The following is a 27693-nucleotide window of genomic DNA, read 5'->3' as shown; positions in this document are numbered from 1 at the left end:
TCCCGATGTGCAGGGAAAACACAAAGCATGATGGAAAAGAGAGGATGGAATGCAAAGCATGGGGTCAAATCAAGGATCAGCCCGCCCTATTTATGTTTGATGATTGTGCAACAGATAACTTCATCTCTATTCGGATGGCAGCCGCCTTGGGTATTGAGGTTGAGGACATGGAGCCTCAAATTGAAGCAGAAGCTGCCTTTGTTGGTAAAGAGGTGCAGGTTACCCCACTTATAGGGAGGTTGTGCATACATATCTAGGGTTACCTTGATTATGAGCATTTCTTGGTTGCACCACTTAATGGATGTGATGTATTGCTTGGCAAGCCATGGCATCATAGGCTTGAGCACCACAAAGAGTACAAGACAAACAGGATTTCCTTCATGCATAGAGGCCGCATGCATGTTATTGATGCTGGCAAGGAAGGGGATTCTATCCCACTTGTATCTCACATCCAGATTAATAAAGCAATGAAAAAGAGTCTTTCTGCGTACTTGGTTTTTGTTCGTGATAGCATTGAACCAAGTCATCAAAATGTGGATGTTTTGACTCAGGATAGGCTGAATTTTCTTCATGCATTTAAAGATTGTTTTGCTGATGCATTGCTAGGTGAACTACCTCCTCAAAGGCCCGAGGATCATCGCATAGATCTTGTGCCAGGCAGTTCTCCACCTAATAAACCCACATACCATGTGAGTGCCGCACAACAAGAAGAGATCATGAAGCAGGTTAATGAGCTTTTAGAGAAAGGTTTGGTTCAGCCAAGTTCCTCACCTTATTGCTCTCCCGTGCTTCTTGTTCAAAAAAAAGACGGGTCATTCCGCATGTGTGTGGGTTATAGAGCTCTAAATAAGCTCACCATCAAGAATAGATTTCCAATCCCACGTATTGATGGCATGCTTGATGGCTCGGCTTGTTTCAGCGGTATTGATTTGAAGAGTGGTTATCACCAGATACGAGTGGTGCCACAGGATGTCCACAAAACTGCATTTAGGACAGCTTTTGGATTGTATGAATTTTTGGTGATGCCTTTTGGTCTCACCAATGCCCCAGCCACATTCAATCGTATGATGGATAGGATATTCCGACCCCATAAAAAATTCACAGGTGTATTCTTTGATGACATCTTGGTTTTCTCCAAGAATGAGCAGAAGCATAGAACTCATTTGGCCACAGTGTTGGAAGAGTTGCGAAAGCATAAACTCTTCATTAATGCCAAGAAAAGTGAGTTCTTTCTTTCAGAGATACACTATTTGGGTCACATTGTATCCAAGGATGGAGTAAGAATAGATCGTGCCAAGATAGAAACCATTCGGAATTGGCCAGAGTTGCAAAATGTACATCAAGTACGTAGTTTTCTGGGATTATGTTCATACTATAGGCATTTCATAAGGCATTTTGCTATGATAGCCACTCCTCTACATGATCTCACGAAGAAGAAAGCCACTTTTAAATGGACTTCAAAGGAGCAGGATGCCTTCTTGCAACTCAAGCATGCTATCATATGTGGACCCGTATTGATTGTTCCCGACTTGCAAAGGTCATTCATAGTGGAATGTGATGCTTGTGGCGATTGTATAGGGGCTGTCCTAAATCAAGGTCATGCAGTTGTATATGAGAGCCGTCGATTGCATGATGCCGAGCTTCATATGGATATCTATGAGAAAGAGCTCTTGGCTGTAATTCATGCCTTAAAGATATGGAAACATTATCTTCTTGGGACTGAATTTGTAGTCAAGACAGATCATCAAAGCTTGAGATACTTTCTCTCTCAAACAAAGCTTTCGGAGAAGCAGATGAGAATGGCAAACTTTCTTTCCATGTTTCATTTTCAGATTGTACATACTCCGGGAAAGAAAAATGTGGTGGCAGATGCATTAAACAGGAGGCCTTATGTGGTTGCAGTTTCAGTGGCCTCTCATGGCGACTTATCTGCCATGCGAGATTTGTATCATTTGGATGCTGATTTTTGCCATATATGGACTGATTTGATGGCTAGTCACTTGCATGCCTCTTAGGTGATCAAAGAGGGTTATCTTATGAAGGATAACTGCTTATGTGTGGTGAAGGAAATGCGTCCAAAGGTTATGGAGGAATGTCACGCTCCACCTTATGCTGGTCATAGAGGTATCATGCCTACTACACGCATGATTGAGAGAGATTTCTTTTGGCCAAGCATGCGTAAAGACATTTAGGCATATGTACGTGCATGTCTTACTTGCCAAAAGGTAAAATTTGACAGGCAAAAGCCTCTAGCTTTACTTCAGCCATTACTTATTCCCTCACAGCCATGGGAAATATTACTATGGACTTTATTATGGACTTGCCTAGATCCCAGCATGGGAATGATGCTATTTGGACCATTGTGGGTTTAGCAAGCAAGCTCATTTCTTGCCCGTCAAGAAAACCATTAAAGTTGATCATATGGTGAAGCTTTTTCTTGCTAACATCTTCAAGCATCATGGTATGCCTAAGTCCATTGTTGGAGATAGAGATCCCAGGACTACGAGCCTCTTTTGGAGGGCTTCATTTGATAACATGGGCACTAAACTTGAGTTTTCATCAGCTTATCATCCCCAAACGGATGGCCAAAGTGAAGCTGCAAATTCAACCGTGTTGGATCTATTGAAGTTATGTGGCAGATCAAAAGACTGCATGGGAGAAATATCTTCCACTTCTAGAGTTTGCCTACAACAACACAGTTCATGCCTCCATGGGAAAGGCCGTGTTTGAGATTATATATGGCAGAGTGGTCTTGCCACCCATCCTTCGTACAAAGGATGAGATTTTTGCAGCTGATGAATATGTGCATGACTTGGATGTAGCCTTTGCTCAGGTGCGGACAGTCATTTCGCGGTCACAAGATAAACATAAAAAGGCTGCTGACAAGCATAGGAGAGACATGCAAGTCAAGGAAGGTGATTGGGTATTGCTGAAATTTGAGAAAGCTAGGCTTCGGAGTGACATTCCCATAGAAGTGGCTCCAAAAATGGAGATGGACCAAATGGTGACATCCCCCCGGGCTTCTAAACAGTTGACCTCAATTGAAAAGCCTCAAGATATGCCTGTAGAAGTTGAGGGTAGTCAGCAAAATAATCCTCATACCCACTTTGCATCAATTGGTAAATAATTATTAAATTTCACAAGGTATCTCCTGGAAAGCTTCCCATGGGGTAACTTTCTCTCCTTGTGAAATACAATCTGCTCTGGCTGAAGGATCTCCTCAAGCTTCTGTGACAGACTCGTATGGATCTGGCCCCACATACTTCCGCAAAAGACTCACATGGAAAGCATTGTGAATCTTCCAATGACTAGGTAAAGCAAGCCTGAAGGACACTTCATTGATCTTGTCAATCACGTGTAGCCAGTTGTCAAAGAAGCTTGTCTAGTTGCTCTGAATGGAACTCTTTCTCAGCATCCAAAGTCTTCTAGAACTCTGCAATCATGTTCTTGAACAAGGCTTTGATGTCATATTCCAATAGTGCTCTGTTGTCCATAGTATACGGAGATGAATTTTTCGAATCTCTCCCAAGAATCTTTACTCTTTCTCGATCAGTCTGGGAAAGCCTATGCTCTGATACCACTATCACAAATAGCGGAGACTCGGAACAAGAGACAGAACACCTCTAGCCTTCAAATAGAAAACACCCAGCAAAAGATGGCACTAGAACTAAAAATAGACATTGCATTGATCTGGAATAGTCGAACCCCTGTAGGTACTTCTTTTATTAAGATAGAAGCTTTTCTTTTACAGAGATAACTGAGGTGCGGGTGAAAACACCTGATCTTTTCAAATTTCCACAATACTTTGGCAAGCAACTCAAGTCCAAGACCGACAAAGAGTTCCCAAAAACTGTTCAAAGATAGTCTAGAACAATCCTCAAAAACTGTCCTCAAACCGACTCGGTTGGGCTTCAGACGTGTGAACTGGTACGGTACCCGTACAGCTATACGGAGAGGCTCTGTCGGCGGCTGTACCCCTCTGTTCAGTCGGTGTAGAGAGAAGGGAGAGAGAGTGCTGTTCTGCCTACAACTGTTCTGAACGGCTTCAGCTCCGAGTAGATGGTATACCACTCTCCAAAATATCAAGCATGGGGCTGATGAGTATAGCGGAGAGGTCTCCCTTACCTATGTCATGTGGAAAGGTAGCTCGATGGCGGTGGAGCATGTCTTGGATCTGGAGCTGATGAGGTGATTGTGGCCGACCGGGGGGGGGGGGGGGGGGGGTGTTGAGGGCATCGGGCACGCTGGAGTGCAGAGGCTCAGTCTGAGGTAACTCCTCTCGGGCGAGGTAGGTCCAAAGCAGCTCATGGAGGGTCCACAAGATCCACTATGTCGGTGTCCTCCACCTCCTAGGTCCGGAAGAACACAAGAACCTAGTCGGCTATCCAGGCTGTACGACCAGAGAGATCAAATCTCGACAGTCCTTGCTTGTAGCATACGACCAACGAAGAGGAAGAGGGAGGAAAGCTATCGGCCGTATGGTTGCTTTTTTTTTCTTTAGTAAAGGCAGCTGTACGGTGGTGGTTGTATGGACAGCTCAGCATAGGAGAGAGAGTGTTTGTTGCTTGCTGAAGGTGTAAGTGCATGCTCAAAAGAGAGAGAGCCAGTTTCTTTTTAATGAATTTGGCCGGCTATTTTTGCAGTGCTTTTTTCCTTTTTGCCATAAGTGGCTTTGCTCCAAAAAGTAGCCACTTTTGAGCTTTTCTCAAACTTGCTTCCTAAGCTGGGAGCTAGGCGTCTTCTTTTGTCCACCTATACTTGTCGAATAATAATAATATGTCCAAATCTTTGTTCATAGTGTGTGAAAACATTGACTCATCACTTTAATGATGAAAATCCCATGCTACTTTTGCCCATATTTCATCTTTCAGGCCAAAACTTTTGTGGAAAGATCACCTTGGTTTCACCCAGTGTGAAACATTGGTCCGGATGGGCGAAGGGACCAAATGGTAACACTTTCCTAGTGTGGTTAGCAATGAATGAAACATAATACCTGCAACCTGCAATTGTTGTAGTCTTGGATGCTATTTGCACTCTGATTTCTTTGCTAACCACCTTGGCCTCTTTGGCTTCCCGTGTCTCTAGACTAGCCTCTTTCACTTGTGTATGATTTCAGGTGGTTGCGAATCATTGGATTGTTGTTGTCCAGAATTTTGGTTTTCTTGTCGGCCACCACCTTGGTCTCGACCATGACCTCTACCTCTACCTTTACTCGAATAGAGTAGAAGGCTTGTTCTGATGTGTTCTTGCTTTGTGAAGAAGAGTCCTCACCTAGAGACTTTTCTTCTATGAGCAGCATAGACACCAAGTCCCGAAAGTTGGGATCATTCTCTCTGATTGCAATGGAGGTCTTGAATGGCTTGTACTCTTTGCTAAGCCCATTCAAACATACACTCACCAAATCATCATCTTCCACCGATACATTGATAGACCCAAGGGATTCAACAATGTCCTTGATCTGTAAAGCATATTCATTGATAAACATACTTTTCTTTTCCAGAGTATTTAGCTCTTGTTTTAGTTGCAATTTCCTTACCATTGTGTTGAGATACTGTCACGCAACTGATGGAGTGTTGGCATCCTGTATGTCTCCTATCATCGTGTCTGTGACATTGATTGAAAGCCAATACATGACTTTCCTTGCACCCTGATTCCAGTCTTCATGTCTGAACACATCTTTATATGTTGTGAGCAGTTTTGGTAGTTTATCTTTCAGTTCTTGTTGTAGCTTTGCACTTAACTTGACAATTTTGGGCTCGTTCTCATCACCCAGATTGATTTCAATAATTTCATCCTCGTGAACTCTCAAGTGATGCCTTCTGTCTTCTTTTTCTTCTTTCAAGCAACTTCTTCTTCTTCTAATAGTAGGTCTTTGGATTTCTCTTCTTGAACTTCTATCTTCGTGTTGCTTTCATTTTCCTATGCCACCGGATAGAATTCCAACTTCTGACCCTGGATGACTATCATCATCCCCCATCTCCACATATGGTCTTCCATACTTGTCATCCTTCCCTTCCTAGCAACCTTGTCATTGAAAACCTTGTCTTAGGTCTCTAAATGAACTCCAAATCTGATGTAGAGATCTATGTATATGTTCCATTTCGTCCCCTTGCCTTCTTGCCCTGTCCCTAAACACAAACATGAAACCTTCTTCTTGAAATTGATCCTGGTGTCCTTGGCTCCACCCCTTGGATGAACTTCATCTCTTGGAGTGCTCCATAAAAGCTTCTACGGTAGCCCCTACTGGCTACCAACCTCATGAAACCCTTCCCTTGGGTTTGCATGACACACCAACTAGCTTTTGGGGGTCTTGACACATGCTGCGTTTCTCTCGTTGGACCTGTGCACTTCTTCTAGGACACCAACAACACTTAGTCTTGCTAAACCTGATGCTGATACAATGTTGCGTGGTCACCACACCGCCAAAAGATAAAGACATGGGTGATGGTTTCATCCATGCGCGATGCGATGCAGTAAGGGTGGGTGGAACAAGGGTGGCAACAATATCTCAGAATTAGCTTGAGGCTCTGATACCAATGTCACATGCGCAAGCTTTGGGAGTCTTCTTTCATCCCTAAGCACTGCATAGGAACTCTTTGTTGAGATATCGAGCTCAACTAGTGCTACGGCGGACATTGATGACCCGCTTGGGTGATAGCTTCCGCACTCATGCCATTGGCATGGTTAGTGAGATTATGGTTGATATGCTGCTAGTAGATGACACGCTGTGTGATAGCCACTTTGGAGTACTAGAGTTATGGCATAGTTATAGCGCTAGCTCATATAGTTGGGTTCACACTATGGACCAACCATTGTATGCCATTGTAGGAGAGTACTTTTCCTTTATGTATGTACTCTAATCTTTTAGATATACAGTTGTAGAAAAGAGAAGAAGATAAAAAAAATTCAGCTATCCATCTCTCTTGTGTCTTGCACTCTCTTATGTGTGTGTGTTTGCTTGCAAGGAGCTGAAGCTCTCACACTCCCCCACATTCTCTTTATGGTATCAGAGGTCCGGTTTGTGTGAGAGCTAAGGAGGCAAGCAAGAGACAAGAACAAGCAAGCAAGGAAGCGGTACACGAGTAATTGCATCATCATCTCTTTCCCTTCTTGTTTAGGTACAACACCCCCTCGGTAGCTCTGGGAGCTACATATCTCCGATTGAGGAGCTGTCTTCGCAGGCTTGGAGATGTTTGTGGTACGCGTCTAGGGCGTGTTTCGGTCTCTGTTTGGTCACTGCAAGGTATATTCGGCAGTTTTAGAAAGTCCTAGTAGAGAATTGTTTTTTATCGAAATCTGGTTATTGCAGTGCAGCAGTGCATTTCGGGAGTGCAGACTATGTTTGCACATCTATTGGTGAAGATACTGTTGGGCTACAGGTTGCATACAGAAATTGTCTATTTGCAGGTCTGAAAGTGGCATTTTCTCCAACTCTAAAAAGGAGATTTATCTGGATTATTATGGATTTATTGGATTTTATCCATCTTTTTTCTTGCTGTGCTAGCCAACTGCCCTTTCACTAGCCGACCAACAACCCCCTTGACTATATATAGCATTGCCTCTTCATTCAGTTTGCCGTACCACTTCACAGACATATGCGGTACCACATCATCTATGTGCTGCTGCTGCTGCCGGCGCCTGCCCTACATCAGCACATCTTCTTCGTTGATAGCATAACTACAGTGTTTTCCTTTAGTAGCATATCTTGGGACAGCAGCCCACTCTCTGCTACATATCTTCAGTTTATGGGACAACAACCCTTTCTGCTACACACAATACATTAGCGTTTTTATCCTCAACTTATGGAACAGTAGTCCTCTTTGGTACACAGTAGAGTACCTCAGCGTTTTATCATCAGTACATATCTTGGGACAGCAGCCCACTCTCTGCTCACCATCTCACATCATTGGGATGGCAGTCCTCTCTACTTATCTTCACCATCGACACCACTCGGGACGGCAGCCCTCTTTGCTCCTCACCTCTCACTCAAGTATTGCAGCACCCTTGTCACCAGAGTTTGCACCACCACCACTCGGGATGACAACCATCTCTGCTCCTCACCACCACTCAGGTATTGCAACACCCTCGTCACCAGAGCGTGCACCACTCGGGACGGCTGTCCTCTCTACTCTTCATCACCATTCAGGTACTGCAGCACCCTTGTCACGAGAGTCTGCAGCATCATCGACATCAGCATCACTTCAACTTCCGCTGCCCACTACCACCTCGGAGTGCCTTTGCATCCACCGACGCAAGCCTTCGACAGTGACTACCTCACGGAGTGCCTTTGTCTCACATCGACGTGAGCCTTTGTCATCGACTGTGCTTCAACTCTGACATTCTCTTTGCTTACGCACTGGTCTGCTACTCAGAGTTACCTCACATCAGAGGGCTCTTGTACATATGTTCACTCACCATTATATATAGACTCACTCACCTATATCATGCTGTGTTGTTTTGCTTGCTCTGATCTCTTGTACATCTGGTCCTTTCGTCCTTTTTCCCTCGCATGGTATCAGAGCTATCGTGAGCAAAGGGATTGAAGACCTCAAGAGCACACAGCATGGATCGTCTACCCGCACTCCCAGAGGACCAATTTTTCTCACCAGAAGTTGATTCTCCAAACTCTGATCTGGACCACACAGGGAATGGGACTTCTTACTTAGAGGAGAGCCCCGTTCAAGATCTTACTTTGGGAGACGATCAACCCATCTACATCAACTCACCTTCACCACCTTTGCCTTCATGATCACCCTCTTTGAATTTATCAGACTTTGCTTCCATAGGGGGATACTTTCCTTCCGCTAGTGTGTCAATGTGAGACCCTGGCATCTTTCATCTTCTCTCATGGTCCCCTTTTTGGCGTGAGAGGGGGTGTCTGAAAGTGGCATTCTGTCCAGCCCTAAAAAGGGGATTTATCTGGATTATTCTGGATTTATTGGATTTTATCCATCTTTTTTGTGTCTAGTTGCTAGCCAATTGCCCTTTCACTGGACGACCCGCGGCCCCCTTGACTATATATAGCATTGCCTCTTCATTCAATCTATCATACCACTTCATAGACATATCCGGTATCTATTTGCTGCTGCTACTGATGCCTGCCCTACTTCTTCGTTGACAGCATATCTACAACGATTTCCTTCAGCAGCATACCTTGGGACAGCAGCTAACTCTCTGCTACATATCTTTAGTTTATGGGACAGCAGCCCTCTCTGCTACACACACTACATTAGCGTTTTTATCCTTAGGTTATGGGACAGGAGCCCTCTCTGCTACACAGTACAACACCTCAACGTTTTATCATCAGTACATATCTTGCAATAGCAGCCCACTCTTTGCTACAGTTTATCATCGTTTTTCTTCTACAGTTTACCTTGGGACAATAGTCCACTCTCTGCTCACCATCTCACATCATTGGGATGGCAGCCCTCTCTGCTTATCTTCACCATCGACACCACTCCAGACGGCAACCCTCTCTGCTCCTCACCTCGCTCAGGTATTGCAGCACCCTTGTCACCAGAGCTTGCACCACCACCACTTGGGACGGCGGTCCTCTCTTGCTCCTCACAACCACTCAGGTATTGCAGCACCTTTGTCACCAAAGCCTGCACTACTCGGGACGGCAGCCCTCTCTGCTCTTCATCACCATTCAGATACCGCATCACCCTTGTCACCAGAGTCTGCACCATCCTTGACATCAGCATCACTCTAGCTTCTGTTGCCCACTACCACCTCGGAGTGCCTCTACATCCACCGACGTGAGCCTTCGACACCGACTACCTCACGGAGTGCCTTTGCCTCACATTGACACGAGCCTTCGTCACTAACCGTGCTTCATCTCCGATTTTCTCTTTGCTTCTGCACTAGTCTACTACTCAGAGTCACCTCACATCAGAGGGCTCTTGTACATATGTTCACGCACCGTCATATATAGACTCATTTACCTATTTCATGCTGTGTTGTTTTGCTGTGATCTCTCGTACATTTGGTCCTCGTCCTTTTGTCCTCACATCTGATTGTTGCATGTAAACATGTCTGATGAACTCAATCAGATTGTCAATGAGAAGCTGGACAAGAACAACTCCATTCCTAGAAGTTCAAAATGACCAATTTCTTGATGGGTAAAGGATTTTGGGACTATGTCGAAGGAGAATGAGGAGCCTCTAGAGTTGTCTAAAGAGAATGCCACTCTAGTAGATATAAAGACATTCAAGGAGGGCATTGATCCAACCTTCTACCAACACAAGATCAACTTCTTTGAGTGCCTATCAAATAGAACAAGTACACAATGAACCCAAACTATGCAAGACGAGTAAAGGAAGAAATGGACAAGTTGCTCAACGTAGGCAGAAGGGGATGTGATGTGCATGCACATGGATATGCTGATTGTAGGCTAATCCCTGATTTGCAGCAGATAAACCATTAGGGTTTGGAGCAGTGGCAGTTGTCACAAGCATGATGTGTGGACCATGATCCTGTTGGCCAGTAGTGGAGCATCTATCTGAAGGAGTTGGCAATGAATAGATTTTATGCATGTCCAGGGAACTGGCCGACAGCAGGTTGGTCAGTTTGCTATTTCTTCCCAAGCCTATAAAAGGCATCTCCTTGCTCATTGTAGATCGTCTCCCCCCAAGGTGGGGTAGGTCTAGATTTAGGTTTTTGTTATCCTTTTGGGAGGTCAAAGGCCACAGAGGATGTACTCTATGAATATACTGAATATACAACCACCTCTCTCTGTCTATTCTCCGTCTATGCTGATTGTACTCTTTTTTGTACTCTATGAATATACTGAATATACAACCACCTCTCTCTGTCTATTCTCCGTCTATGCTGATTGTTATTGCATCAAGAGTTCCTTGACATGCTTTGATTTGAATAGATCTTCATTTAACCAACTATAATACATGGTGTCTTTGGTGTGCTTTCATTCGGCTAGGTGCAATTATCCCCTGTGAATGCTTTCATTTCTAGGATGGTCAGCGACCCCCAACTATAATACATGAGTTCCATGGCATAGGGTTCCTTGGCAAGGTCAATGTACACTTAACTAGTGTACATGGGTTCCTTGGCATGTACTTTGAGCTGTGCTTTCTGTTTCGTGAAAATTTCTTGATTCATAGGTTCCTTATAATGCTCCAGGGATTATGTCAAGAGAATTTTTAACTGAATTAGCTAAAGCTGTTTGAATTGACTATTGAGTGCTCAGATATACGACAAATCTGTGAAAGGCTATGTGTACAGTTGCTCTGGTGGGATGTCCTCAAAAATTCAGTTTCCCAAAGATGATAGTAAAACAGGTATCATTTCTAGGCAAAAGTTCTTCACATTAGCGAATCTTGCTTACTTCCTATCCGTGGAGCTTACGAACAGATTAACATTTCACAGGGCTTCAATTGGTACAACCATATTTGGTGCTGCAAATTTTTGTACCGAAAGGCCAGCACTTCTCTTTGGAACTCAGGTACATTCACACAGTTGACTAGAAATTGCCAGGAAGCTTATGCTGCAAGGGTCTGGACTCTGACTAGAGTAGGGAATGTGCAGGGCTACTGACACACAAAGCACACGACGGAAGATGTATTTCTCCACATCATTCAGCGAACTCAAAGCCACCCCACTTCACTGCCAGGTTCCCTTGTCAATGGTATGTTGCACGAAATTTTCTCTTGCATGATTAGGAGAGGCAATGTTTCCAAGACTACTTAGCAAGTTTTACAGGAAAATAGTTTATTGACTCAGCCGAGTGGTATCAACTCAGCGTGCCAATGAGCAAGAACCAGGTTTGATCCTTGGCTGCGTTCAAAAAGAGTTCAAAAATAAAAGGTGGCTACACTAGCCGTAATCTTCAGGAAAAAAAAAAAAGATCCACAAGCTAGGAGTTTATTGCTTTAATACATGTATGGGGCCATCTTTTGGTGGTTTGATGGATTGGGTAAGGATTGAAAGTTTGCAAATTATGATATTATCATTGGCAAGACCTCAACGTCACATGATATCATCCTTGCAGAGTTCGGAGTTTTACCCCTTCAATGACGCAATCTTTCAGATTGTCAATTATACTTATAGGATTTAGTCCCTTTTAAGTAATCGTCTACCTCAGATTGCACCTGCTTCATCCATACAGTTTCCAAACGTTGGAGTAGGGTGGTGTCATCTCGAGGCATCCAAATGTACAGATTATCACCTTTTTAATACAGCCCTGGTGCTCCACCTCAGCATGAACTTAATCATGCACATTATAAGACTACTAGTGCTGTGATTGTGTTAATAGAGAGAGAGGTGCAGTGGAAGGCAAGCAAACACACACACACACACACACACACACACACACACACACACACACACTTACTTAATTCTAATCCTAATCTTTGTATCATGTACAATGAATGAAATCACAATAGAATGTCTGAAATACAAAGTATTGATCATTCCCTGCTGATCTGAGCACAAGTTGCAGGTGAACCCTCCTTCTCAGATGCAAAAACTCGTCTCCATGTTCCTCCAATCGCAGTGCTCGATTGCGCTAAAGATCTCTTGGAGTGCAGATTAATTGATGATTGAAGAGGAGGGATGAATGCCTCTTTGTAGGGCTCGCTAGGTGCTGGTAGGCTGATTCACATGAGTCGTGGGTTGGTTGGATGAATTCACAACCTATTATACCATTATAATTAAGGTCGAGTAGTTCGCCTGCCGGCCCAAACTAGCTGCCTGCCCAGCGCTGAACCTGCTCGACCGTACTGCCCATACCTGGGTGCCTTCACCTGGCTGGCCCAGCTGTCCATGCTACTCCCTGGCTGTCCATGGGATCGTGCGCTGTTACTTATACCTACATGTACGTCACATTCTCCCCCACTGAAACTGCAAGTGTAGTCTTTGGTTAGATGGTAATCGCAATTAATCAATTCGTAAACACGCTTCCACAAGCACCCATGTTACACATCTGCATCGTGAAGGTTGGCTTTGTGTATATTGATTTATATGGTTAGAGGCCTAGGGGCCCTAAGGCAACTAATGTCTTTGTGAGAGGGTTTCCCTCGAGATTATGTCTCATTGTTGCAATTCGAAGGCTTGGAACCAAGTGTTCCACTGGCATGATTGCGTCAAGGTGTGTTGTTGACAGCCACCTTGTACCAGAGGAGAGTGGAACTTATGCTCCCAATCGCTTTTGGATGTCTACCATCTTGGTGAGAATATTGCACTTCATCTTGGCCTTCGCTTGCGTGTAGTAAGGTGTAGAGTTTCTATACACCACAAGGAATTCTTTGAGCAAGAACTTCACCATTGCATTTATAAATTACGTACTGCTCACTATTTCTAGTTGACAATTGAAACAAGTAATCACATTTTTATAAAGGAACTTAGTGGTAGATCTCGCGTCAACTTTTTGTGTAGCTTTGGCCTCAGTCCACTTGGTGAAGTAGTCATTGGTGACTATGATAAAATGCACTTGGGCTCCCTTAGCGCAGTGACGCACTTGGGGTTCCCTTAGTGGTTGGTTAATGGGACCCACGAAGTCTAAGCTCTATTTTTTTAGATAGTTGTTTCGAGATATAACATTAAACAGTTAGAGAGAAACCTCATTAGTGCAATCTTCTCGATAAAAGTCAAGACATGCTTTCCACATGAGTCAAACTCATCCAAAAATAACTAGCCACATGAAGCTACATTGAATCCTTAAAGCCAGAAACTCTCTGTCAAAAGATGATTGGTCATTGAATAAACCATCCTTGAGATCTTCTGCACTACATGCAAGAAATGTTCTCGATCAAATACATGATCTAAGGTTACTGTTAGTAACTCAAAATAGGGAAGATCAATTATTGTAGATGAAAGTAATAAGTAACTACAAGTAGTCACAAATTTGGTGATTAGCACCCGCTGTGACACGCATGGATTGCAATCGAAGAAAATGCCTGACGAAATTCCTTCGTTGAGGACTAACCAATGTTATTCTTGGATGCATGAAGGAACTATCGATCATGACAACTTTGCCGGCGGCAAAATAAAATTAGATAAGTGCATATTATACATAGCACTATCGAGTCATGCTATCGATCCTTTGCACCCTCTGTTGGCTCAAACTTGGTAGCCTACAATCACTAGGATCCTCACAAAAGACGTGGGCTCCCACTTTTGCAACACATGGGTCACAGAATAAGCACCAAAGTACATTTGCATCCAAGAGCTCATCTAAACAAACTCAAGGTTTGATAAAGTTGCACAATGCGCAAGCAAAACATAGGAGAGAGGGAGAGCAAAGGAGAGAGAGAGACATCAGACAACAAGAGGCTTTTACAATGGCAATATCAGCCAGCAAATGGTGTCGAACATGTGCCTGTGAATAGGTTAGATGAGATAGCAAGTGAATATGGGAGGGCCCCTTTTATAGTGATGTTGGGAAGTTGGTCGATTTCCCCTAGGAGCTGGTCGACAGCGCACGACCAACTAAAAAGAAATGAAAATAGGATAAAACCCATAAATAGGCATTCCCCAAATACACTAAGATGCATAATTTCTAACACCCCCTCTGTAGCTCATAGTATGCAAAAAAGTCTAAAGAAGATAAGCTGATGAAGATGCAACCATGGACACTCCAGTATTGCGCAATACCAGACACACCTTGAAAGAGCACCCGCCAGCTTGTTTCCTCGAAACAAAACACCACCACGAACAGCAAGGAACTTTGCTTGGCTCCGAATTCCCACACAAGTGTGCAGTGAACTCCAAGAATAAAATGATGAGCTGTTGGACACACTGCGTGCATTATCCCCAAGAGTGGATTGTGAACACATTATGCCCCAAAAACCTCGAACAATGAACTTAGAACACATCCAGTCCATAATCTCTGCTAGACCAAGCAATAGACGTGGAACACATCCAGTCTATAGCTCCAAAAATAAACTTGTCTTGCTAGATATTTTACATGCTTGGAACTCCCGACTGTCGGATCCCATGCACCAGAAATGGAGCTACTAACAGCCCACTCTCCCGCCCACAAGCCGCCTCTAGCTAGAAGCACATGGGGGAGAATTATTGTATAACTATAGAAGCTGACCATCCAGGTCCTCCTTGGCTTTTGCAGCCTTGGGGACGTTAGAAGTATCAGAGTCATCATCTTGTATATGATCATTGCCCGTCTTTGAAAACTTGGTCCTGGCCTGGGCTATACCTTTGGTCTTGCAATGAACCTGCTTTCCACAAGAGTAGCAGTGACACCATCCTGACTGTTGCACTGTAGTGTAATAAGTTTCTGATCTTGTCCACTAGGAGGGAACCTTATCTGCTCTTACCTTACCTTTTTTTTCCCGAGAAAAGATCCTTTCATTAGTTATATAAAAAACGCCCGTAGGGCTACAAAAGATCTCGCCTGCTCATAAGAGAGACAGAGCAGTGAATACGGCATGGCAGCTCGGGAGACTCTCCCTAGGTGCTGCAAAATACAAGCATCAGTACAAAGAACTGAGAGGCTAAATCATACAATAGGGGGGGGGGGGGGGGGGGGGGGGGAAGAGCCGAACAGGTGGCCTGTAGGGGATCCCCTGTGTAAGGTGTAGAAAGGGCCACAGCGCCAGGTGGTGTGAAAGGCCTGGCGCCGTAAGATCGCCTCATCCGAGTCTCCCCGGATGCGGTCGTACTGTCCTCGCAGGGTGTGGATCAACTCCTGCCAAATGCCCCGTACAGTCTCTGTTGGTGGCTCCCATCTCCCCTCAAAGGCCGTAAAGCACCGGGCCCTCCAGGTGAACCAGATGGTGAGGTTGCTGAGGAGCTCCCATCGTAAATCCCTCTCCTGTGTCTAGCTGGCGGACGAGAAATCCGGTGCCGGAACCAGGCGAGGCTGGCCCCTAATAAATCTGATGGCCTGACTGCCCTGCTCCATCTCATAGCCCATAGCAAGCCCTGACGAAGTCGACCAAGCAGCGGCACCCCACGTAAACATACCCTCTGGAGAGAGGGGGGCCAAAATACGCAGCATCCGCAGCCAAATCTGCTGCGCCTGAGGGCAATCCCAAAGGCAATGTCTCGGTGTCTCCATAGGGTGGCCGCACATCGGACGCAGGCTGTCGGCAGACCGCTGTAAACAAGCCAAGTACCACTTGCTGAGCCCCTGTGGGCGACCAGCCACTGAAAAGTCGAGATCCTGCGGGCCTGTCGACTAGCCTAGAGCCGAGCCCAAAAATCCTCCAGGAACTCCTGTGAGAGTCCTTGTAGTCGCCAATGCCCCGCTGCCGCTGGGGAGACCGTCCTCCTCGCCATCAAAATATGTCGCCCCAGCCGAACAGTATAGTGGAAAAAGGTGATCTTTGTGGCCTCAAGGGATGCATAAGGATCATGCCACTCGTACTCCCCGGGGTCCCACTGTAGCCGGGCCAAGGGACGCGTTGCATATGCCCATATGCGCCAATCCGGGAGCACATCAGCAGGGTCGGGGTCAATATGCCACTTCCGAGAAGCGGCGGCCACTACCCGAATCCTCTGAAAGGTGCACTCTGCAACCAAAGGCGACTCCACCTCCACTCTCTGGAGTCTGCCCTCATCCTGAATCTCATAGTAGAGGCAACTGCCATCCTCAGTGCAAGCTCTGACAGCAATCAGGATCTCCAACTGTGTAACCCATCCACCGTGGGGCCACTGGCTCGAGAGGCGTGAACCACTCCTCTGTGAGTGCCTCCTGAATATCATCTCTCATAATCAACCCCCCTCTGAAGTGACTCAGCCTCTCCACCTGGATCTCCTCTGGTAGACTGCAGAAGGCCTGCCAGTCTCCAAAACTACGAGCTGGGCCTGCCGCTAAAGGCCCCCAGGCTAGCCGAGGCTGAGAACCCAGCATATGACCCTGCTCTGTGCGAACCGCTGGGCTCCAGATGAGCGGCTGTCTGGCCCGCTCAACATAAGAAGGAGGTTGCTGAGAGAGCCCCGATCTCAGCAGCTCCCAAGCTCTGAGGATACTCAAAGCAAATCTGTCCTCCCATCCTCTACTGAGGCCTGTCCTCCTCATCTCTATAAAGATCCAGCGAATCTCTGGTGCCCAAGTGTCCCCTGCTGGGGGCGCCCGAGCCTGCAGAGCAGCCGCTGCAAGAGGAGCTCTTTCCAAGGCTCAGCGCTTGGAAGCAACCCCCGAACGATAAGCTTCCCCAATAAAGCTCTACTCTGATCGACTGGATCTATAATGCCCAAACCTCCCTGAGCCAGCGGAAGTGTAATAATTGCCCATGCAACCTTTGCCTGAGCTGGCTGACCGCCTCGCCCAGACCACAGAAAGTTCGTGATCAGCCTCTGTACCTGGCTGATGCAAGAGCTCGAGAAGATCCAGCAAGACGTAATGTACCACATGGTCGCTAACAGCACCTGATTTGCCACCACCACCCTCCCAGCCAAGGATAGTCGAGCTGTACTCCAATACAAAAGCTTCTTCCGAATGCTCAGAAGAAGCGGGGCAATCTGCTGCTCAGGTGACAAATCTAGGCCAATCTGGCATCCCAAATACCGCACTGCTGTGCCTGGAGGAATCCATCTAAAACCGGGGTCCGGGCTCCATGCCGGAGTGGGAGCACTACTGATCCAAAAGGCCACTGTCTTGCGCCAATTGATCAATGCTCCCGAAGCTGCACTAAAAACCTGGAGCGACTGCTTTGCCCGAAGAAGATTGGCCTCTTGGCCATGCAAAAATAAGCTCGTGTCGTCTGCAAACTCAGCATCAAGCAGGTCCTCCCCCCGGACTGGGAGCTGAAGTCCTCTCAAACCGACCTCCTCTGCCGTCAAATACATGCTCATAGCCTCCGCAAAGAAGAGAAAAAGAAAAGGGGCGAGGGGACACCCTTGACGGACTGATCTGGTCAGCTCAAAACTCGGCCCCCGTCCTCCTGCAATCAGCACCTGGCTGCGAGCTGTGGAATACAAAGCCGCCACCCCTCTGATCCATCCTGGCTCAAAGCCTAGGCGAAGCATAGTGCCCTCTAAGAAACCCCAATCAACTCTATCATATGCCTTCTCAAAATCGAGAAGCATCACGACCAAGTCCTCGCCAAGAAATCTAGCTCGGGCCGTCGCCTCCCAGAAAGTAAAGATGTTGTCAAGGATACTGCGCTCCTTGACAAATCCTGTTTGAGTAGCATGAATCAACTCCCCCAGGAACGGCTAGATCCTCAAACTCAAGGCCTTTGCTAAGACCTTGTAGACAGTATTGAGGATCGTAATAGGCCTCCAATGCCTAATATCATCCGATACTCCCTCCCCCTTGGGGATAAGATAGATCAAGCTCTCTGAAAAGCTCTGCGGCATCACCCCAGTGTCCAAAACATGCTGAAAGCCCCTGCGGAGGCCTGGCCCCAAAAGGTCCCAATAGCGCATAAAAAAGGCCGGCGTCAGTCCGTCCTCCCCTGGGCAACTATGTCGCGGCAGGACCCTCAAGGCCTCGGCAAGCTCAATCTCTGACAGAGGCACACCTAGAACTGTACGCATACGGTCTGTGGCCCTCCTCTGCACATGGGCCCACACAGTCTGTCTGCAAACATCTCGATCCTCAGTGGCAAGCTCCGCTGAAAGCAAGTCTCTATAGAATGCAGTGGCAATGGCTCTGATCTCCGCGAGCTCAGTAGCTACCGATCCATCCGGTCTACCAAGCTGGCGGACTCCTGCTTGCGCATGACGGGGCTCAGTGATCTCAAAAAACTCTCCAGTCACTCTATCACCAAGCTGCGTCCACTGAGAGGCCTGACGACGATAGTAAAACTCATGTCTCTGCTCCTCTACCTCTCGAACCTCCTGGCATGCCTGGCTCAGCTGGGACGCCACCCACTCACATGCAGGTTGCTGCTCCTGAAGGCGCTGTAGCGAAGCAAGGTTGCGTCTCAGTCGATGCTCCCGCTCGCGAATCTCTCCCAACTGTGTCAAAGCTGCAGCGTGCAGAAAAGAGCTAAGATCGATGAGTCCCTGGGCACACTGGCCCGCTGCATCCTGGTCAGAGCACTGACTATCATGCCAGATCCTCTCAATGTCCTCAGCGAGACTGGGATCTGTAAGTACCCTCTCTGGGATCCTCAACTGCAAGCTGGGCTCCCGTGTCCTCTCCTCCAATGTCAAGATAATTGGCGCATGATCTGAAAATGAGGTGCCAGCGAGAATGCCGACGGAGCCCCCTCGCTCCCCTAACCAGTCGCCCACATAAAAGCGATCAATCCGTGATAGATTAGTCCCTCCCTGCCGGCGATCCGACCAGGAGAAACTAAGACTGTCCTGAGACCGGGAGAAAGCCCCATGCTGCCATGCATCAGTGATCCTCAGTGACATGCACAACCGGTCTCAAGCTGCAAGCTCCGTGCCGTGCACTGTAACATGACTGCCTCCCACCCTATCTGCCGGGTCCTCAAGCATGTTGAAGTCTCCCCCGACACACCAATGTGCGGCCTCTGGCAATGCATCCGTAACCTGGGTCTAGAACTCTGCTCTGGCACTAGCATGATTGGGCGCATAGACGTTGAGCACGCCCAATAGCTCATCATGCATCCTCAGAATGACATACTGTGCTCTACTAGGCACAATGATCCCTCGATCCACAATGGCCTGCCGCCATAAATCTGCAATGACCATGCATACTCCTCCCTGTCCACCCAAAGGACCAAACCCTGCAGACCCAAAAAGTGTCCCATCTATCAGGCATCACCGAACCATATCTCCGGTTCCTACTCTCACCCAAGTGGTGCTCCTGCATCATCAAAATATCAATGCTGCCACCAACCAGGCATCTCTGAAGCTCCTGCCTCAAGCAACCACGATAGCGTATAAAATGTGCTCCGCCAAGGCCCTTTACATTCCATGAGATGATCCTCATGGATGCCCTGCTGAGGTGGATGCTATCTCAGCCGTACGGTGGGCCTTCGCAAGCGGCTTGGATGGAGAGTAGTCCCCATCCGAGCGGCTGTGAATCTGCCCACCCGGTGTGCTGCAAGAATCCCGGATCAGGCGCCAGTGGCTGTGGCCCATGGCGACTGCCTCCCGCTCTGACAAAGCAACCTTATGTATACACACATATCTAGGGTCGCGTGCTAAGTCTGCCACTATGCGAACGACCAAATGCCGAATCCCTGAGGTATCCACACTCCCGGGATCCAAGAAAAAATGAGCCAACTCCCAAAGTCGGCCTATCACATCTGTCACCTCCAGATCGCTCATGTGATGAGAAAACTCAACTGTCTGAGTCTTCAAAGTGCTGAGAGCGAGCTCTAGAGTCCACTCCCGGTCGCAAGGGCCACATAGAGGGAACGAGAAGGCCACCGCTGAGTCTAGTGCCTCCTCCCCGTGGGCCGGAGATATCACTACATGGACTCGGATGGTGCTGGCTCATGGGGGCCCTCTGCTCCAAAAAGCCGTGTGAAGGTATAATCAAAAGCCTCCGAGCGCTGTCTAATGCCAAGGCGACTCAGCCGACTGCAGATAGATGAAATCCGTGAAGCCCTAATCGGCATAGGTCTCCTCTGTGATGCTCGAGCGAGGTCAGTGCTCAGCGCTCTCAGGACTACAGGTGAACGCCAGGGAACTGCCAAGGCCTCCCGGGAAGGTGAGGCGGGCGGAGGGGGAGGAGGGGGAGGCGAGGGGGGTGGAGAGGGAGCCGCTGCTGAAACCGGAGCGGAGGCGGGAGGAGGCGATGGTGGAAGCGAGGCGATGGGAGGGGACGGGGGTGGGGGGGGGTGAAGGAGGGGGTGCTGGCATCTCCTGGTCCTCAGTCGTCGCCGCGGGAGTCTCCTCCTGGAGGGGAGAAAAACTGTTCCTCACGGGAACCCAGTGAGGCTGAGACTGTGGCTGCTGCTGCAGCGGTCTCGGGACGTGCTGCTGTGGTTGTCTCCCTCGGCGGCGCCCCTGTCCAGGCTGCCACTCCGAGGCCTCTGTGGCCTGAGCAAGTGTCCCGGAGGCAGCCTGCCGAGCCGAATCTGTGGGCGGGCCATCAGTAGCCTGCTGTGGTGAGGGTCGGGGTCTCCTGCGAGGGCAGGCCTTGGCCAGATGGCCGACGTGTCTGCAAATGAAGCACTGATTCGGGAGCCCCGAGAACTCCACTCTCTGATCTATCCATCCCCCCCCTATCCTAGGTAGCTGAATGACCTTAGGAAGGGAGGAGATGTCAGACACCAACACTCTGACCGAAGGTAGCCCAGCTGCTCTGGCCACCACTGAAGCAGCTGAGGGGCCAGTCTCTAGTACCGAGCCCATCAATGCTCCGAGCCTGGGGAGGAGCGGAAGATACTCCCGGCGGAGTCCAAGGAAGCAAACTTTAACATGAAAAAGGCACTCTCCCTGCTCCGCCGCTGCTGGGTCAAATCCATGCTGCCAAGGTCTGAAGAAAGCCCGAGCACCCCTGATGTCAAGGGGACTCATGGCAAGGACCTTGGCAACACTCTGGGCGGCCTCGAACTCGATCTGGTAATGTCCACGGCCCAATAGCTGTACATCCAGGATCTTGCCCACATCTGCATGAAGGCGGGCCTGAAGAAGATCCCGGATCTCCCCTCTGCTAGGGCGAGTGCCGACTATACGACAGATGGTGGAATGTGCCTGGAGGCGTTCCACCTCTGCGGCGAGGCTCGTTTCCTCTTCTGGCGAAAGAGAGAGCCTGATGGGGGTATCCTCAGGGGCGGTCGAGGGGGCTGCAGAAGAGTCCCTTTGAGGTGGGGCGGGAGGAGCCTCCATCAGAGTCTGAAGCTGTGGCGAAGGCAGAGCGAATGCGATACCTGCAAGAACCGAGCTGCACGCGAAGGGCGAAGAGGTAAGGCGGGAGGATAAAAAAAGAAAGATCCACAGGGGGCGGAAAAAACAGCAAGAACGGAAGGCAACGAAGAAACGGGGGGGGGGGGGGGGGGGGAAGGAGAGGCGGTGGGGGGAGAGAAGGCTGGCGGAGGGGGGGGGCGGGGCGCTGACGAGGGGAGGGGGCACGAAGGCGAACTGAAGGGGGGGGGGGCGAAGGCGAACTGAAGGGGGGGGAGGGGGGCGCTTCAGCGCGAGAGAGGGAGAGAAGCGAGGAGAAGGGGGGGGGGGGGGGCGCGATGGCGAGAAGAGGGGGGGGGCGCAAAAGCGCTGGTAGGCGGGGGGGGGGGGGGGACAGGGCGCGAGGAAGGGATGGCGAGGGGCGAGCAGCGCGAGCAGGGGGTGACGGCGGAGCTTCAGCGAGCCAACCCTTCTCTTACCTTACCTGCTCTTGAGAAACAAGGATAGATGCCTTCTCCAAGAGGGAACCCATATCCACCATGCCGCCCCCTTTCAAAACTGAGAGAGAAAGGGGTTGGACAGGAGCAAGGAGTCCACCAAAACTTGCCAGAAAACACCCACAAAGGAGGTAGATCCATCAAAGAAGAGGCAGGCTGAAGATGTCACAAGTCTGTGACGCTCCACACGCGAAGAAGAGGACCACCAACTGTTGTCCACAGATCTGCTCCAAACGCCAACACTCCGAAAGCATAGGACCGACAGCCCCCTCTCAAACGAAGGAAAGGCTGAAACACCACGACCAAGAGAACCTCCACTGCTGCCCAGGGCTGAACACAGCCCACACACCACCAGCAACAACGCTGACTGATGGAGAAGATAGCTGTAGGAGAAGAAAACTCAGCCCCAAGCAGGGAAACGCTGCCACTAAAGCTGAAGCACAGTACCCCCAGAGGAAAAACGCAGCACCAATGTGAAAACACAGTCTTCAGGATGGAAAACGCAGCAGCAAGATGCACAAAATGCACACCTTACGTGATGAGGTAAGGGTTTGGTGGGGCATAGAAGCACAAAATATCCTTTAGAAGTAAACCAAGCTTCCCCATTGGCCTATGCTCTAAAAACATAATGTCTGCCAATGCTTGCTTTTCCCTGTGTGTGCTCCCTCTCACCCATAGATGCCTAAGAGGTGAAAGAAGGTGCCACAGTAAACAAGTGCTCATGTCGTGACCACAACTACTGAGCCCAAGTGCCTATTGCATTCTCAAGTGGCCATCAAATGGTCATGCTACACCCTGGCCTCTTGGCCATGGATAGGGAGACGAGGGTTTCTAGGGTATATTAAAATACATGTTGATTTTGGATTTTAAGAAAAGTTGTGGATGTGCAATGGATGGAGGAGGGAGACTTGGCAGATAATCCTCATGTTTTGGATCTTTACCTCGAGGCTTTTCAGTTGGAGTGTACCGTTGCAGTTGCTCTTTCAGGTTCAACAGTTGTGTTTGGGGCATTGCCTGATGCTCAAGAGGGGGTCACGCCGCTCCCTTGTTGTAAGATAAACAGGTTTGATTCAAAGGAGTTGCTATGTTGATCATGTTTTGAGCATGTGTCATGTTGATGATCATGTTCTGATGATGTTAGATGCATATGTACTAATGTGTTTGGTACGGGGATGCATGGATGAGGTATATGTTGCAGTATGGATGCTTGTCACATATTCATGTGTACATTGTAGTTTGTGGACCCAGTTGAATGGATATGACAAACATAGATAATGTATGTAGTGGGTAGGAGTAAATGCTTCTTTATATTGTTGACTCTGCTGTAGTGCAGCAATATTTTTGTTTGTTTCAGGTCTTCCCAGCTTGAAGACAAGGTGTATGTACTCTTCTAAAGTTTGGAATCGTCGTATTGTTGGTATGATGTGGAGTGAGTTGAGGTTTTTCACGACCTCTGTATACTCCATCAGCTACGCGCAATCGAAGACGATTGCCTTTCTTTAAGAGGGGGCTATGTTACAGTTTTGTTATTTTATATTCCGTTGTTGTTGCTACTTGGTTTGCATGATACAATATCATCACCTCCCTTCGGGCTACCAAAGGCCCGATACAGGGCGTTGCATGTGCCTCTCTTATCTTCGGGAGTACCGTACGCTAGTTACACCACCATGTTAGTCATACCCAAGGGAGGTGGTGATTTAGGGACCATGAGAGGGCACGATGATGGCCAGGCATCTTTGAAGGGGAGGTGTTGAAATATTGGATCTACATGGTTTATTGGTGGCAAGGGTTCATCAATGTTATGTGCATTTGGCATTCGAGAGGAGGCGTATACTCTCCTAGATTCTTGTGTGAGGGGAGGCAAGGATTTTCCCAAGGTGTTTGTGTAAAGGTTATTTGCCTAAAGGCTATTTTGTTGATGTGGTGAGTTATAAAAGATCAAAGAGTAGATTCTAGATGATGTAAGCGTTGACACATTTTAGGTGTCATTAGCCACATGGGTAGTATATGTGCAAGTGAGAGAATCAACGATTTATTCTTGGAGATGATGGAAGGTCTATCTGGCACATTTGATGCATCTATTTTTAGGCTATTTAAAAGTCCACAAATCTAATGTGTGTTTGAGCTTTCATTGCTTTAACTTTTTATGATCCAAGTTCGATTAGACTATTTTTTCTATCATGGGGTTCATTATTTTGCTTAAGTTTACGGAAATTGTAGCTTTCGAAATGCATACTTGTTTTGGAATTGCAAAATTGTGCTACTTTCTTTCAAGAAAATATTTCGCTCATTCGAACATTTTTAATGTTCTAATAAACACACAGATTTTTCAGGCTACTTCCATTCCACAAAATGCAGTTTTTTGCTGCAGATAATGCGGAACACATGGATTACTCTAGCTTTACATGTCCCTGATCTATTCCACAGCTGTTTCCGAGTACTTAGTTTTCGGTGAGTATTTTGGTCCTGGTGAGTGCTTATGCCTTTTCTCACTATTGAAGGCAAAGCCATGAAGCTATAAACACTAGAAAAACTGTATTTGCGTGACCAGCTACCCTTGTGTGTGTGTGTGTTCTCTATATTGCTAGCCTTCATCCTACCTGAGTTTTTCCTTCACACCTCTGAAGAAGTAATAGAAACTCCGTACCTGTGGTTTATCCATGAAGACTTTTCCACTATAGTAGACATATCTTTATGCATAAACCTGCACTCACTCTTGGGTGTTGATGATGTGAGTGGGGATGTCATATCAGGTACCTTGTTAGATGTTAGAAGTTATAATTATATGTTAGTACAGAAATAGTGAAGAATTTGTGAAGAAATGTTTCTAGTCTCACGGCTGTGATGATTAGCAGACTGCCGCATGATAACCTTCATGATTTCAATGGTACAGAGTAGCAAGATATTGGAAAAGGCTTGATAGTGAAGATTAAACTGTTGGCTCGAAGGATTAAAATCTGTGATTGTGCAAGCAGTGGTGGTGACATGATTATTCAGAGATGACATGGAAATCATGTTGTGTTTGGCTGGCATGATTGGTGGTGGTGACGTGGCATTAACGTCGTGTTTTTTCTGCACCGTGATTGGTGGCGTCACCGTGATTGTTTTGGCGTGATTGGTGATGTGGCACCATGATCCATGACGTGTGAACATGATTCTTTTAACGTTATTGGTGACATGGCACCATGATCGGTGACATGTCAATCACGCGTCGTGATTCTGTAGACTACAGAAGCACGATTTTCAGGGATGTGATCAACCATAAAATATTGCAATTGGCAACTTGAATGTTTTAGTTGAATGGTTAATATTGTTAGTTTTGCTATGGTTGGTGTGCCGTGATAGTCACGGCCTCTGGGGACGGTGATTGTGTAGACTGCACAATCACGACATGACCCCAGATTATCTAAGTGTTGGAGGGAAGGTGTAGAGAAGTGGAGAAAGAGAATCCACTTGTATTGTGTGTTCTATGCTATACATGATGGAGTCAACTTGAAGCTTCGTGAGTAGACTCTTATGGAGTTGAGATTGCAGTTTGGTTTTTGTTAAGTTTGGGAATAACCTGAAATTTCCATTGGTATAACCTCCTTTGCAGATCGCTTGATGTGATCATTCTAGGCCCAGTATGCAAGCTGCGAAAGATTTTTACGATGCGAAACCGTCTAGCTCAATCAGTTATGGAAGCAAAGGACACTGAAGAATGTCTTCCTTTGGAACATACATTTGCAGCTGGTGTTGAAGCATCTATCCAGGTGATCGATACACAAAAGCTGCAAAACCTTGTGGGAACAGCATCAAACTTGGACGGTAAGACCTAACAATGCTTCTGACATGCTAATTTGACCGACTCAAACTACAAAGATCATAATCCTCTCAAGTTTGGTTTGCTGTATTTTCATGGTAGGTAGACGAGACATAGGATCGGCCCCTGTGTTGGGTGCTCGGAAATCGTATCCAAATAAGCTAGACAGACATGTGAATGTAGCGTTTGGTTCCAGGATGCCTTTGCCTTTGTCGACAGTTCGAATTAATACAAATCTTCCTCATGATGTGAATTGTGTGTCTGGAAACGATCAGCAGGCACACCATCTGGCAAACACAACTGAGATATACTTGAGGGCTCACACTTCCAAGGTATCTGAACCTGTTCCTTGCCCACCACCACAAACTAGGGCAGCTTCATCTGGTACTGAAAGGCAACTAGAAGTGAAAGCATTAAATTCAAAGGATTTTAACTATATGGGGCCACCACCCATGTGGGATAGTGCAAATTTTCCTGTCCAAGAGGAGTCACATATAGACACTCCAGAAACAGATCCAATTGTTATCGACAAGTGCCCAGATTTGATCAGCAAGCAGGGTCAGAAGCTGCAAAAGATAAGCAGGAGAAGAGAGGAGAAAATCTGGAAACGGCATCAAGTGGTGAGGCACTCGCAGAAAGAAAATTCTTCCCATAACAAAGTGAAGGAGACAAAAGCCTTTGATGTGAGTGGATCTCCACCTGGAAGCCCTCCTTCTGGATGGGACAACAACTCAAATGGAGGGTCTGACAGTTTCCTTTTTGATCAACAATTTGATAAAGATATGTCGGGTTGTGGCACTCTTGGTGCTTTGCCGGATCGATATGAAACCGTATCCCGATCTTTTGGGGACTCTACCAACTATGAGGAAGCCTTCTGTACGTCTGTTCGAGATGGATGCGCTTTAGGTGATGAGGAGTCCCGTCTTGAAATGGGTATATCTCGTTCGGGGAAAGGAGGGCTGCCATTACCACTATATCAGAATGGAGTACCAGACTGGCCTGTTGCTGCCAAAGCAGGTGGGACTCTGCATGTCAATGAAGGGAAAAAATTTCACGATCAGAGTAATTGTCCCCCCTTTGATCAGGAGCTCGGAGAAGCTGCAATACAGGCCTCTGACAATCTGCTCAGAACTAGTGTGGATGGATTTAAGAAAGATACCAAAAAGTCGAGCCAAAACTCCTTAATCTCAAAGAAGCTGACGGAGCCAGGTCACATGCTTGAACACAATGGGCCTTTTGGCAGCACAGAAGATCTTTGGATTGTACATGAAGAGGCAAGTTTCTTTTGTTTCATAGCTGTGTAGAGTCCAGCTGATTACACCCAATGCATAGTTCCAATCATTCTCGTATGATTGCTGATGCAAACGTTTGTAAGCGTTTGAAGCATTCTCGTATGATATTACACTTCCATACTTACCCTTCTTTCTTTTTTTGGGGACTTTCCACATTGTTGTGGATTTCGCTTAAATCTTTGCATTTCTGTAACTAATTTATGTAACTCAGGTATTTATGTAACTAATTTATCTTTTCTAGTCCCCGACGAGATTAAATTTGGAGTGTTTTCTATGCTTGAAGGCACCCAGGGTAGGGTTGTTAGGGGGGTAGGGTTGATGCTGCGAATGATATCCCCTCTTAGGCTGATGCAAACTTTTTCATACCTATCATTCTTTCACACTTTTGGTTCTTCAAGACGAATGATTG

At 47.2% G+C, this 27693-nt stretch overlaps 1 protein-coding gene across 4 annotated transcripts in view; it reads left to right on the top strand.

The window, feature by feature from the left end:
* LOC147615974 (uncharacterized) overlaps positions 1-27693 on the top strand; it is a 62309-nt gene that overhangs the window by 13553 nt on the left and 21063 nt on the right. The window contains exons 3-8 of one of the 4 annotated variants that reach the window (XM_086778607.1): positions 11207-11297; positions 11386-11461; positions 11545-11644; positions 24524-24641; positions 25786-25997; positions 26095-27266. In XM_086778607.1, coding sequence (XP_086634733.1) covers positions 24565-24641; positions 25786-25997; positions 26095-27266 — 1461 coding nt within the window. In that variant the 5' untranslated portion in view covers positions 11207-11297; positions 11386-11461; positions 11545-11644; positions 24524-24564. Of the gene's footprint in view, positions 1-11206; positions 11298-11385; positions 11462-11544; positions 11645-23594; positions 23619-24047; positions 24114-24514; positions 24642-25785; positions 25998-26094; positions 27267-27693 lie in introns of those variants that run through there. The other 3 variants (XM_086778605.1, XM_086778608.1, XM_086778606.1) reach the window with 3 other exon arrangements.

The sequence above is a fragment of the Cibotium barometz genome, chromosome 39 (genome assembly GCF_041138505.1).
Source record: "Cibotium barometz isolate CiBa-2024 chromosome 39, ASM4113850v1, whole genome shotgun sequence".
NCBI classification, from domain to species: Eukaryota; Viridiplantae; Streptophyta; class Polypodiopsida; order Cyatheales; family Cibotiaceae; genus Cibotium; species Cibotium barometz.
Note: the sequence above shows the minus strand (reverse complement) of the source record. Positions and strands in the feature narration are given on the sequence as shown.